This window comes from Natrix helvetica (genome assembly GCF_964273705.1).
Source record: "Natrix helvetica genome assembly, chromosome: 1".
NCBI classification, from domain to species: Eukaryota; Metazoa; Chordata; class Lepidosauria; order Squamata; family Natricidae; genus Natrix; species Natrix helvetica.
The window spans coordinates 112,482,155-112,496,763 of record NC_138548.1 but is presented as its reverse complement, the minus strand read 5'-3'; the positions used below and the strand labels follow the sequence as shown (position 1 = coordinate 112,496,763).

Genomic DNA, 14,609 nt, shown 5'->3' with positions numbered 1-14,609 from the left:
CAGGATATCTGTGATACCAAGATAAAGAGTTACAATAAGATGCTAAAAGACCTCCTGGTTCCCCAGTGTAGCACCTGAGAAAAAAAATGTGCCCGTGATGAACTCTTTAGCACCTAGGAATATCTGTGTCCTCTATAATTGTTTTTTAATTTTATATTCTTTGCCTGCTGGTAAAGAGATGTTTTGTGATTGGTCATCTATCATATTAACCATTGTGTTTGAATATGCAACGTATACACAATGTATAATGTATACACAATGTATATTGAGTATATGAATATGGAACGCAGTGGCTCAGTGGCTAAAATGCTGAAGTTGTGATCAGAAAGGTTGGCAATTCGGTGGTTCAAATCCCTAGTGCCGCCTAAGGGAGTGAGCTCCTTTTACTTGTCCCAGCTTCTGCCATCGTAGCAGTTCGGAAGCATGTAAAAAATGCATGTAGAAAAATAGGAACCACTTTGGTGGAAAGGTAACAGTGTTCCGTACACCTTCGGCATTTAATCAAGAGGTCACATGGAGACTTCTTCAGACAGCGCTGCCTCTTTGGCTTTGAAACAGAGATGAGCACCGCCCCCTAGAAGCAGGAATGACTAGTACATATGTGCTCGGGGAACCTTTACCTTGCCTTTAGATTTATGAGCACTCGCAAAATTCCAAGTGTTCCCATTACTAAGTTTCAGAAATCCTGACTAAACAGTTCCAAGCAAAATCACTTACAAAACCAAAGATTATATACTTCAGTATGGTATCAACATGATTTAATGTCAACCGTTCCTTTAAGCACCCTTGGAAATTCCTACCCTATGGCTAGTTAGGGAGTTTTTTAGATTTCTGGAATTCAGTCCTGAACTTCAAGAATTGCACCTTCAAAACAAAAGCTGAGATGTTCAAATAAATCACCAAGAAAATGGGCTCTAGAAGCTTATCTGTTGCAACAGGTAAGAAAACAGAAATCTATTAGGATGTCAATTATGAGGACATTTATCCCATTCTCAGCTAACACATATGAAAAAATAATCTTAGTAACACAGACACTGAACAGCTCTTGGATGACCTCCTCCCAAAGAAATTGAATCCATAAACTTATTACCATGTGGAAGCAGCACAGGTAATAAAAGAGTATTAAGTTGGAAATACACATATTTGCATCTCGGTGGCATTCACATCATTGCCTTCACGTCCTATTAGATTTTAAAAGTTTCAGAAAGACAGGATAATACCGAATTTTTCAGACAAAGGTTTTGATAAACATATAGTAACAAAGGTAAAAGTAAGGAACCTGAGTTATTGGTACACGTGAATTTAGTTTTATTTGGCCCCCTCAAAATTATAGCTCCTATAATAATTAATTTAAAAAATTAAATTAATAAAAAGAGAACACCTATTTTGATTTCACCAAGGTCAGGTTTGTAGCAAAACACAGAGAAAGGAGTCATTTTTGTCAGAGGACATAGTCCTTTAAGCATACCTGTAACCTAAAGGGGTTTTGCTCGTTTGTAGCCACTAGAACTGAAGATCAGCTGTGCCCAAATGAATAAACATTTCAGGGCAAAGACAATTAGTGTAATGAATCCTTCTGAATAAATTCCAATTATATCAAGACTGTGAATGTGCTTAATTATAAAGGCTGATGTATTTTTAAAATTACAGTTATACCTATTGATGTGGCAATTAAACATGTTAGATTGAGGCATTGTTTATCATTAGAAATGATAGAAATTAAGACACAAAAAGAAAATGGTGCAATCAAATTCAGAGCAACCACACATGCAAGAGAAGCAGCAACTAAGGATAAATGCCCTGAATTTCATTTTGAATATTTTATTTTCTTCTAAAGGTGGGAGGAAAGATCTCATATATGGAATGGACAGACCTCAGAAAATAAGATTATTTTAGAAGATGCAGAAATAATCAATTTGGCTAAAACTTAAAAAAGGTTTCAATGTAGCTGTCTAGGCAGATATTTAATCATCATCATGAGAAAATAACAACATAAGGATTTTCCAAAGATTTCTCCTAACATATATCCAGTTAGGATAAACTTATTAATTGAATATTAAATGAAATGCAATTTGGATTCCTTAGTTTATAGTTAGTGATCTCATAAGAAAATACTGCCAAGAAAAAGAGAAGAGAAGACGACAAGACCATTAATGAAATCCCTTTGTGGATCTTAGTTAAACGATACTTTAATCTCAGAAGTAACCCCAGAATATAGCTTGTTGGCACATGCTGGGCTGCCCTACAGAATTCTATTGAAAACAATATCCAGTCTTCATTGTTGCAAAGAAAAATAGAGAATCTGTTCTGACACCCCGCCCCCCACGCCTGTGAATAAATCAGAACACAGGCTTGGCTGTTTGCCGCTGTTTAATTACTGAGATAACGAATCCTTTGGCTGAGGGCCCAGACAACTCACGTTCAAATGAAGCAATGCAGATAGACCAAATGAACAGACACGGCTAGAATACACAGGTAGATTTTCTTAACTACTAATCCGAACGGTTGTTTCCTGCAAATGTCCCCTCCCAACGCCTCACCTATATTCTCTCTTGGGAGGGGCCAATACACAACCACCTGTGCTTAATCATCTTCTGTGAGTCTGCCTACGGAGTTGCTGCTTCTGTTTCTCAGCCCTTCTCAATCTAGCATCAGGGACAAACTGCCTTTGATCCTCCCTACTGTTCCATACCTCAGGCACCTCTTGGTGGCCAACCAGCCTCTCTGATCCCTGCTCTGAGTCTAAACCCTGCACAGGGTCCTCCACATCGTCCAGGGCAGACTCAAATGGTTCCTTGCTATTGGAGGCTATCAGCAGCTCAACTGGATCCTGCTGGACCACAACAGGAATCTATCACACCATTTAGCTTACATGTGGGAATAAGCTATTATCATACATCTTTATATATCCTATCATAATATCACTTTTATTTCCTTCCTTCCTCCTTCCTCCCCTCTCTATCTCTATCTTTTGGAGAAATCCAGTGATGTATATGCAGGCGAAAAGAGATAGAAAATTTACATTTTTGCTTATCGTTCTCATTGTCAAGTACAAATCACTATTAAAATAAATATTGACAACAGGGATTTCTAATTTTAATTTATTTCTGTTTTCTAAATGAAGACTCAAGGGCCCATTGTTTACATCTAATCTTGTGCATGAAAAAGAAGCAAAAATTGCAAACCAGAAGGGCTTTAGCTCAAAACAGATGTGAGCTTCCAATATCAGATTGGGACTTTTAGCTAGTTATTCCTCTTACTTTCTATCTGTCTCCTTTCTTTGCTAGGTAGAATATACTTTTCTTTTCCAACTACTAGCACAATAAATTAATGAGACAATTTACAGAAACAACTACTGCAAAACAATGAGTCATATGGATGCCTGGATAAGCTTCCCAGCATCCGACTTAGGAAATATCCATTTAAGAAAAGTAAAAAACCCCAATAATATACCCTCATACCCTCTAAGAGTAATTGTGTAAAATAAAAATGCTTTATTTTATTTTACCATTCCTTCCTGTTCAGGATGGCTTAAGTAGCAGATGAGGTGGGGGTATATAGTACAATTTCTCTGTTACTATCAACTGCCTAAAGCTGTGTTCTCAACCTTGGCAACTGTATGATGTGTAGACTTCAATTTTGAGGCAGCATGCTAAGGTTAAGAACATAGAGGTCCACCCATGGCCATTATTACATCATCGCTTCAACTAATTTTACCTGTTATCGTCCTGTCACCCAGAGAATGTTCCTCGTAACATCTGCCTCATGCTTCACTCTGAGGGTGCTTTTCCAATCAAGCAATCTTACATCCATTCATGTAAGTTTGCTGTAACAGTAGTAAATACCACTAAGACAAGCCTCAAACCTATTTTGCTACATCATAGCAAAACAACAGAGAAACACATCACTGGGTGGACATGAAGGTGGGATGAAAAGGGAGGCAAATCTTCTCATCATATAATGAGCCTGCTTAGCTGAAGAGCTGTGAATGATTGCGCTGGAAGTACAAAATCATTTTTTTCCTTATAATTTTCTTTTTAATGGTGACACTCTGAGCTACTGCGAATGAAATAATCTATACTGTAGTCCCCCCCCCCCATTTCTAATTTGTGTATGAAAATTATCTTTGAATCAATGGTAATTCCTCAGAATCTCTACAACAGCAACTCTGTGGGTGCATGATTTTCTTTTCCCGTGTAAGGTTGAGATTGTTTTTGCAACGTTTCGGCAGGATCTCACCTGCCATCTTCAAGCTTGGGCTTAAAATGGGAACGGAGCTGCCGTCTTTCTGTAAGTCTTGGTGGGAGGGGATGGGGTGCTGGCTTTGTTTCAGTAAGTGGAATGATTGGTTGTGTGGTTGTATCATGATTAGTAGACTGATGCTGATAGGTGCAGGCTGTGTGTGCATTGTTGTTTTGTATTGTAACGGCTTGGGTGGTGGGTGGTGTTCGTTTGTTGGCTAGGGCTGGTTTCCAGATGTTTGGTAGGCGGGAGGTATCATCACGTTTATTCATGTTGTGGGGGTGTTTCTCTATTTCGATGGCTTCCATGATTATTCTCTTGTGGAGGTGTTCTGTTTTGGAGATTAACCTGGCTCCTTCAAAGTTGATTTCATGTCCTGTAGCTTTAAGGTGCTGGAAAAGGGAGGAAGTTTTTTCTTTTTTTCTTACTACGTTCTTGTGTTCTGTGATGCGTGCATTTATCCTCCTGTTTGTTTGTCCTATGTATATTGCTGGGCAGATTTTGCATGGTATTTCGTAGACTCCTTGGTTTTCTAGCTGGATTTTGTCTTTGGGGTTTCTTAAGATGTTGGCTATTTTTGGGTCAGTGGTGAAGGCTGTCCTGATATTGTGCTTGTGGAGAATTTTGTTGATTTTATCTGTGGTGCCTTTGATGTAAGGGAGGAGGGCGATGCCATTGTCCTGTTCTGTGTCTTGGTTTTTTGGGGGAGTCTCCTTTTGGATTAGGTTGGTGATTGTTTTTCTTTGGAATCCATTGGAGATTAATACATTTGTGAGTTTGTGTAATTCAGTTTTCAGGTGGTCTTTGTCGGCTAGGCGTTTGGTTCTGGAGATGAGGGTCTTGGCTACAGAGTTGATCTGTGTAGGGTGGTGATGGGATTGTGCATTTAAGTAGCGGTTGGTGTGTGTTTTTTTCTGGTAGATGGTGTGTACAAAAAACCCAATGGCTCCCTAGGACACACCATCTACCAGAAAAAAAAAAACACCAACCGCTACTTAAATGCACAATCCCATCACCACCCTGCACAGATCAACTCTGAATATGCTCTGAATATGGAATTACAACCCAACTGTAATCAGTTCAACATTTTTAAAAAAGCATGGTTAACAGATTATTATAATATCTGATATTTGAACCATATTCTGTTACTGTATAGATACTCCTCATTTTTTCTTCACTAATTTACTCTGGCAAACAACCCTTATTTAATAATGCTGCAAATGCATTTTCAGATGCTCTTATTGGAACAAAAGCCACCAATAAATTGGCGGCTGTTTTGAAAATAGTCTATAAGATGTTTGACATTGTTTGCTTTAGCATAGGCGATTTCTTTGCTTTTAGTACAGGGGAATTATTTCAGACTTGTGTAAAATCAGTTTTCAAATTCTGGTATTAAAGAAAAACAAAAACAACATTGAAATGGGAAGATAGCAATGCATGCCACAGAGGGCTGGGTGCAATCTTAGTTTTCCAAAATATGTTAATTCCTACATTTAGCAGAATTCAAAGTGGCACAGAATCTGTATGTACTGACAATACAGGGGACTACTCAAAGGATCAAATTCTTCAAAAATCATTTGCGCTCATCTGTATCATACAAATTAAATGTGCTTTAGATTAGTCAGCAGAAGTGGTATTTAGAAATTGCTAGTGATATTCAGAAATGCAAAAGAACTTGGCTTTGTAAAGTTTCACTGCAGAAGTAAAATTTCCATATTATTAAACATGTCACCTTGATCTGCTTCACAGCATTTTAATGGAAAGCCCTTTCCGTGCAAAACGGAACAAGAGCTTGTTCTTATGTGTGTTCCATGGGTACAGTAGAGAGAAGAACAATATGCAGAAACAGTTCGAGAATTTTCATTTCAATCTTGCACTTCAGTGAAAGATTGGCCAATAGACTGTGATGATCTGATTTCCTTTTCCTTTGGTCCAACCTTCTGTGGAAGAGGAAATTTGCTTTTTCCAACCAGTTCCACTCTACTACCAATTGAGATAAAAACTAAGGGCTCTCTGGAAGCTAAGAAACTATGGATTGATATAGAAAAGAGATAGACAAACCCACAGTAATTGGAATAAATTGTTGGATGTTAGGGGGGAAAAGAGGAATAGCCATTTAAACATAACTGGCAAACTCTATGCCCCAAATAAACAATACAGCAGTAGAAACATTGTTCTTTCTACATGCCTAAGAAATAGAATATGTGGTCATACATACACCATTAAGGGAACAGATTGGAGAAGAGAAATATAGTGTTAAACCCAGTGGGATTCAAATAATTTAACAACCAGTTCTCTGCCCAAATGATTTCTTCCAACAACCAGTTGATCAAACTGCTCAGAAAGTTAACAACTGGTTCTCCCAAAGTGGTGCGACTGGCTGAATCCCACCACTGGTTGAACCCCAATGCTTGCTAAATCTAGTCTGATGCTGGTCAACTGTTGTTATAGTCATTTTTTTACATTCTTGGGACATTTCTGGTATTAGAGCCAAGAAGTTAAAAACGATTACAGGACAGACATGAGGATGCAGGAAGAATAAAGTATCCCTCTTTTCCTTTGCTTTGGATATTTTGGTCACATTAGTGTTTGTATTAGAAGCACCAAGCAATGTTCCCTCTAAGACGAGCGGCCGCGCACATAACAAGAAAATGCAGGGCAGCAGTTTCCAACTGCCGCGCAGTGTTTTTTAATGTCTTAAAATATGACTTAAAATATTCCCTCTCCCTTCCTCCTCTCACTGCACCGAACTCTCTCCTCCAGCGGGTGAAGAAAAGGAAGTTTAACCGTTCTGGGCTCAGCAGCCTTTCTGCGATCCCTTCGCTTTGCGGAGAGAGGGAAGCAGCATGGGGTTGGACTGCCTGAGCCAAGGGGGTCCACGGGATCTTGAGACTTGATTTTTGAGCAGTACCAATCCATTCCACTCTTTCCTTTCCCTTTCTGTCCTTCTTCTATCTTCCTTTCCTTTTCCGTTTCCTTTTCCTTCTCTTTTCCTTATTTCCTTTTCCCTTCTTTTTTTCTTTTCCCTTCCCTTTCCCTCCCTTCTTTATCCTTCCCTTTCTTCTTTTCCATTTCCTTTCCTTTTTCCTTTCCTTCTTTTCCATTTCCTTTCCTTCTTCCTTTCCTTTCTCTTTTCCTTTCCTTTCCTTATTTCCTTTTCCCTTCTTTTTTTCTTTTCCACTCCCTTTCCTTTCTCTCCCTTCTTCATCCTTTCCTTTTCTTCTTTCCCATTTCCTTTCCTTTCCCTCACCCTCCCTTCTCTTCATTTCTTCCTAGGGGTCTGAGCATGAGGGAGGGGACCCTTTTCCTCCTTGCCCCCCTCCCCAACATCTGCTCTGATGGCAATTATGGCTAAAAAAAAAGTCTATTGCTCAGGCATGAAAATGTGCCGCTCAAACACTATACTTTTCCACACACATTGAAAAAAATTAGAGGGAACATTGGTACCAAGGTGCTTCCAGATTGAAAAAAACAGCTGGTGTCATCACTGTTGCCCAGCAGATGCTCCTTTCATGCCCCAGTTAATGTGCCACCAAAGCGGTACTTATTTATCTACTCGCGTTTGCATGCTTTCAAACTGCTAGGTTTGCAGGAGATGGAGTGAATGATGGGAGCTCACCCCATCACACAGCTATACTTGAGTCTCAAATATGGGCTTGCTGATTGTTAACTCAGCATCCTAACCATGTGAGCCACCATGGGATTCTATGGTTAACTGTACCCAGATTTCTAGAGATATATACGTGCATACAAAATATATACTATATATATAAATTCCACTTTATACATACATACAATGTTTTCAGAAAACTCAAGACTTTGAAAACTTGCCTGTTGCCAACTATGGGGTCTCTTACATTACGTGAATAATCCATGCCATAAAAATTCAGCCCCAGAAGAATTTTTTTCCTCCATTTGGATTCTGGATCCAGCATCTCAATACAAGCTTGCACCCAAGGCAGTGGGGCATTGGGGCCAGACCTGTAAAAAGAGGAAGAAAGAAATTAAGGTTCAAATTGTAAAATTCCCCCCAAAAGTAGAATCGTGTTTAACAAGATTCTACTCTAAAATCAGTATTTTCCAAAGTAAAAAGGACTGTTAGAAGTAGAAAAATTGTTTTACCACAGTATCCATCCATCCAGCCGTCTATCCATCCTGTTTATTTTTGTGCTAGTTTCTACCATTTCTGAAACTGTCTTTTTGTTGTTGATTTTAGTTTACTCTATTTTACAATATTATATGCCATTTGGGGCATTTTTTCTCAAGAAAGAGAAGATATATATTTTATTATAAAGAAAACTGCTCTGAAAAAAGACAGTAGTTTTATGAAAAAAATTCTTAAAAAGTGCTATTCACAATCTCTCCCTCTACAATTCTAAAATATTAGATTCACATATATGTAAATGTGGCTATAACAATCTTCCATCTATAAAGGGTTTTTGAAATATTCATCTGTGCACTGGATTTTTCCAGTATAGATCCTTCAGGCGTTTTGGATAAAATTCTTTTTGAAATGGCTGCTGCTTCATGTTTTACAATCTGTTTCTGTATTACATTTTTGTGTCCCTTAATGTGTCCACCAGTGGCTAGAGACAGCAGTTATGTTAAAAGTATATTTTATCAACATGGAATTCGATTTGTATTTCCCTGCACCAGTTGCAGAATGATTTCTTTTATCCTATGTGTATATTTAGCTGACAGTTAAAATAAGAAGCTAAAAGTTTTAAGACGGGGCTTGATAAAATAGAAAGAAGATGTATCTATCAGAATTGCTTCCAAGCAGAGATGAAAGAAAATGTAAAAGAATTGATTTCTTCTTTCGCTTTTCACAAGCAGCATACAAACATGTATTTTTAGGAATCTCCTTACCAAAGTGAAATCAATAATAAAAAGTTAGATATATACAAGCCAAAGGGAATTATAATACATTTATTATGCATTTTATAATGAATGTTTTCACTGCTTCAACTGAGCTAATGAGTGATGTATATTTGAATACTTACAGTATATTATCTATATTATTATTGAGCATTGAGTACTTATTATCTCTATCCTGTCTTCCTGCTGCCAATCTTTGAGGCTGCTCAATCTAGGCAAACAGCTTCTCTGCTGAAGATGCTTATTATATACAGATGGGAATAAGAAGAAAATGTGTCTAGCAAGTTAACTGGGCTAAAGTCCTAGGTGTATTTGGAAATAAGAGCTACTGAAGCAAAGTGACAACAAGTAAACATGCAAGAAAAATTTGTGTGTGGGCGGGGGAGAAGTGTATATTTACAGTCAAATATAGAATCAAATAATTTTACAAATGACAAATAATTTTAATTGTCGGTAATTAATTCAGTTCATATTGATTAAGCTTTTTGATTGCATTTCTTTCCTTGGTTGGAGGGAGAGGATTAAAAAATATGCAAATTTAAATATAAATATATTTAGGAGCAGGGGTGATACATTTGCAATACACTAGTATAAAGAGCTTCCTCTAAGAGACCTAAGATTGTTGATATACAAACATTTTAGGAGAATGTTTTTAGCATGAAACTCAATGAGTTATCTTATTACTATTCAGAAACAGGATGAATGTGACCTCCAGCTGAACACCAGCTCAGTTCTTAGTGCTGTTGTACCTGTACACTTTGCCTTACCCCAATTGTGATGAGTAATCATACGTCATGAGGCTGAAACTGTCCACCACTGGAGCCAGCTGATCAAATTCTTTCTTGGTAAACATTCCTAACTCATTAGTTCTGTCAAAGAAAAGAAGAAGAAAAAATGGAAGGATTATTCATTCATTCAATCTCCAGAAATTGTGAATGTGCTAATATTGAAAGTTTTTAAGAATGGACTGGACAACCATTTGTCTGAAATGGAGTGGAGTGGAGTGGAATGGAATGGAAGGTTTCCTGCCTGAGGTCCTCCAAGGTCCCTTCCAAGTATCCAACGATTCCATTCCATTCCACGACTAACATTCTGCAAAAATCAGGTATAAGGTTTTGTCCTAAAGAGCTTAAGTCTAAACAGAGGTTAAGTGAAAACAAGAGAGGGAAGAAGGGAATAGAGATAGAATTAATCAGGGAAGTAAGATGCAGTTTCTTCAATTGCATTGAATTATGAGTAGGAAATGATGCTAAAGGTGAATTTTCAGAAAGGATTTGAAATGTTTGTTAAGCCCATTATGGAGCTCACAGACAAGAAACGGACTATATCACAGATTCAGAACAGGACTCAGATTAATTTTGGCAATGAGCAAAGGGTTAGACTACAGAATCTTGGTTCTGAATATTATGTTTGCCTTTCTTCACTGACAGTGTTACGGTGGGGACCTCCCTGTAGTTTTTGACTTTTTTTCCTTAAAAATTTTCTTTGTAATTAGTCCGGAATTATGATTGTAAGACATACCAATTCTCAAATGGTCATCATGCGACAGACCTGATTTTTTTTTTTTTTGCAGCATCATTAAGTGAATCATCACAGTCATGAAGCAAATATGTGCTATTAAGTGAATGCCACAATGGTTTTGGGTTTTGCTTTTGCTTTGGAACTCCAATCTCTGGCAAAAACTGACATAAATTGCAGTCGTGTGACCGTGGGATGCTTGTAAACAGCTATAAACATGGGCTGCTCAAAATGGGATCATATGACCAGTGGGGGCCCAGCTCCCAGAACTTTGAATATAACTTATAAGTACCTTTTTTGGTGTGTCTTAACTTTGAACAGTCCTTAAGCAACTGGTCATAAGTCAAGGACTATCTGTACTACAAAAATGTCCACCTTGTACCACAATGGTTTGGAAAAGTCTATTTTCAATCCAGGGTCAGATCATTCCATTACATGATTTTTCCCATTAATTCTTCATATGGGTTTGTTTATAAGAACAAGCCTTTTCCTGAGACATCAACCCTAGGAAACAGTTGACCTACATGTAATTCCTCAAATACTTGGCTTCTAGTTACCTTGATTAGGAAGGGCATAGGAAGGGCAAGGAGAAAAAAAAAACAGACTTCCACATCAGTATTGTATATTGTTATGTGCACTTTTCTTCAAAATAATCTAGCTATGCAAACTTCTGGTAAGATGGTGATAAGGGAGGCTGCATTTTTTATGAGATAGATAAAACTGCCTTGCTTGCTTTTCATTTTTATCCTAGATTTTAAGTACAGTTCAGCCTGCAGCTTTGCTTTGCTTATGCTTTAGAAACATCCCTCTTCCTGTTGTTCCTACCGATTTGCATTTTCTTTTCCATCACAGCCACTTCAATGAGGCAAGTGGGAGTTATGCAGCATAAAGCTGTTTTAATAGTGCTAGAGAAAGTTGCCAAAAGCCAATCTGCAGTGAAGCCTTTAGAAGCAGTATCATTATGTAATCCACACAAATGATAAATTAGGAGGGGAAGAAGTAGCAATAAGCTAAAAAAGTCTTTGTTCTTCCTGATTCCACCTTTAAAGATGAGTGAAGAGTGTCTCATTCCAACTTTGAATGGTTTTGAATGAAATATCTTCCTCTATGTACAGGCCTTGTTGATTCTATTTGTTGCTTTCCTGTTATGCACCAGTCAAGGAGAATATTTTTAGTTCAGGATTGAAATGAGGGATCCCTTGGTGCTCTCTGAGCTTCATTGTTTTCTTGAAGACATTTCATTTTCCAAACTAGATAACATCATCAGTTCTTGTAAATCCTTAGTAAACCCTTATTAGCATTAATGCTGTTGCCTAGTTTGGGTAATGAAACTCTCAGCCCTCAGGCTGCCATCCAGGGGGACCCTGTCCATCACCAGGCTCACCATGCAATGCTGCCACGTTGATGTTGCCTCTCTGATGTCGACTGAGCCTGTAGCTGCATGTGGCTCTTCTACTCGGGTGCAACTGCCTCCTCTGATGTAACTGTTCTATTCGGGTGCAACTGCCTAGTCTGATGTAACTCTTTTGCTCGGACGTGGCTAACCAGGAAAGAGGCTATGATGACACTGAATGGGGGTGTGGCTGGAGGTGTGGGTCATGGTGATTGGTGATGGTGGGTGGGTGTCATCTGGGTGGAGTTGTGGGTGGCGCTGGGTGGGGTAATGGTATATATATATGGGTGATGGTGTTAACTTGGTTAGAACTGACTTGGATTTGATTACCTTTGTATCATTGTCATTTAGTGCTGGTTGTCACGTAGTTTGTTAGATAGAGATAAAAGATTTTCACCAGACAAACTGAATCTGTTTGTATGCAACGTGAACGCCGGAACGTGACAAACATCTGCAAGAAAACAACCAAGCCCAGAAATCACTAAGGACCGTTCAGTTTTTTATATCTCTCCCTGAAGATCCTACAGAGAGGTGATTACTACAGGAGACTGTGATAGATTAAGTTTGGTCAGTCCATGTAGGCACTGAACAAAGGGATGCTCCAATCAATCAAAATTGCAGGATAAATCAACTAAGTTATTACAGGCATCTTCCCTACTTCTGAGCTATATGTTATTAAGGGTAAATTACTTAGAGCAGTGTTTCTCAAACTTGGGAACTTGAAGATGTCTTGACTTCAACTCCCTGAATTCTCAAGCCAGATATGCTAGTTGGGCAATCTGGGAATTGAAGTCCATACATCTTCAAGTTACCAAGGTTGACAAACACTGCCTTAGAGTCAACCCAAATGATATGACTATTTTGCCTTGCTCCAGGATGCAACAAAACAGTAAACAATATGACTTATGAGATTACACAACCTAAAAAGGTAGTTATCTGGCTAGCCACTCTAAATTTCTCCCCAGATGCAAGATGAAGTAGCAAGAGGGGAACATAATGAAGAGAAGACGACTTCAGAATCTGCTACTGATCCTCATCCCGATGAACAACACACATACAAAAATGTGCCTTTGCTGACTTCTTATATGTAGGGAGCCAACAGGTAAATGTCAACAAACCTATTTAAGTATGGCAAAAAAGAGAAAACTAGAAAAAAAAACCTAGAAAACCCAGTGATAAAGTCCTTTGGGACAGAATGCAGTAGAGGCTTGCTAACAACTATAGCTGAAAATGTTTACAAAAATGCTGAATGCAATGGCATGATAGGCAAAAGTGGAGCAAGGATAGAAGCTGAAGGGAATTACCCCAACCTTACGATGAACTCCAAGATCCACTCCGGTGTAGTGGTTAAAGTATGAGGTTGGAAAGTGGGAGAGTGGGAGATCTCACCCCATCTTATGTATAAAACCAATTGGGTGACCTTGGACCAGGCATTTTGTCTAAGACCTAGAAAGCAGACAATGGCAAGCCACTTCTGAAATGTTGCCGAGAAAACTACAGGGACATGTACAGGCAACTGCCAGGAGTTAAACATAATTATTAATTACACTATTAAGTATGTAATGAATAGTAAGGAAGCTGACCAATCAAAAAAAGGACAGCGCAAAGGAAAATTCATAAAGAAACTCATAGGAACCTCCGAATACTAAAAAGAACAAAAACATATTAAGAATTCTGAATATCTCAAGCCAGAGGGAAAAAGAAACCTGAAGAAAGTGACAAATATTCTTGACAGAGACCGTGAGCCTGAAAAATATAAGCACAATTCTGAGAATAAGGATGCCAGAAGGCCAACCATCAGTCATAAAGGTCACGGCCTGATCCAGAGTTCAAAGATTGATTTAAGAGGGAGAGACATGAAATCTGTAGTGCATTTGATTAGCCACATCACTTTAAGAAAGCAATCTTTAAACAACAAGAGGAAAAAACCTAAAAGATTTATTACAGAGCCCTGACCTGTCTCTTGCGAATTACACTTCCCCTTCGGCACCCACAACTAATCACAAATAAGCTAGTGTTCTTTAATTACCCCAAACCAAACTGCTATCTAATTCAATTTGACTCCAAGGCCCATTTCCTCCATTTGTTCTCATTGTCTTATCCACTTTAAGGACATAGCAAAGGTTGGTTATTTAGCTTTTGAACGTAATTTAAACTGAACAATAGTATCACTTTTTTCACGCAAAAAATACTAAGGAGTTTTTTTTTTAATTGAAGGCTACATTTATTTGTTCAAATATCTTAATATCCAGTGTTTTCTCCCCCCAAAAAATCTGTTTACTCACACATCTTCCAACACCTAATACTTTGCCTAATGGAGAGTCAAAGCAAGTGAGGGCATTGGACATTTTGTATAAGCAAAAGCAAGCCACAGTTCTTGCAAGCTTGAGGATTACTTCCTGTAATGGTCCTTCTGATAACCAACAAAATGCATTGAAAAACAATGTTGAAAATATGACTTTTGTCACAGGCAGCTAGTGCACCTCAGCAGACATTTTCTTATCACCTGCTCATTTCCTGAAAGAAACTGGATAGAATATAGATTTTTAGACTCTCCAGAATCTGGCCTATCTCCCTT

The 14,609-nt window shown here is 38.3% G+C and overlaps 1 protein-coding gene across 4 annotated transcripts in view; it reads right to left on the bottom strand.

The window, feature by feature from the left end:
* The window catches only part of CHID1 (chitinase domain containing 1), a 128,445-nt gene that overhangs the window by 64,268 nt on the left and 49,568 nt on the right, over positions 1 to 14,609 (bottom strand). For all 4 annotated transcript variants that reach the window (XM_081934803.1, XM_081934800.1, XM_081934801.1 and 1 more), the window contains 2 exons: positions 9,888 to 9,989; positions 8,074 to 8,223 (listed from right to left, as the gene is read on the bottom strand). In XM_081934803.1, coding sequence (XP_081790929.1) covers positions 8,074 to 8,223; positions 9,888 to 9,989 — 252 coding nt within the window. The remainder of the gene's footprint in view (positions 1 to 8,073; positions 8,224 to 9,887; positions 9,990 to 14,609) is intronic.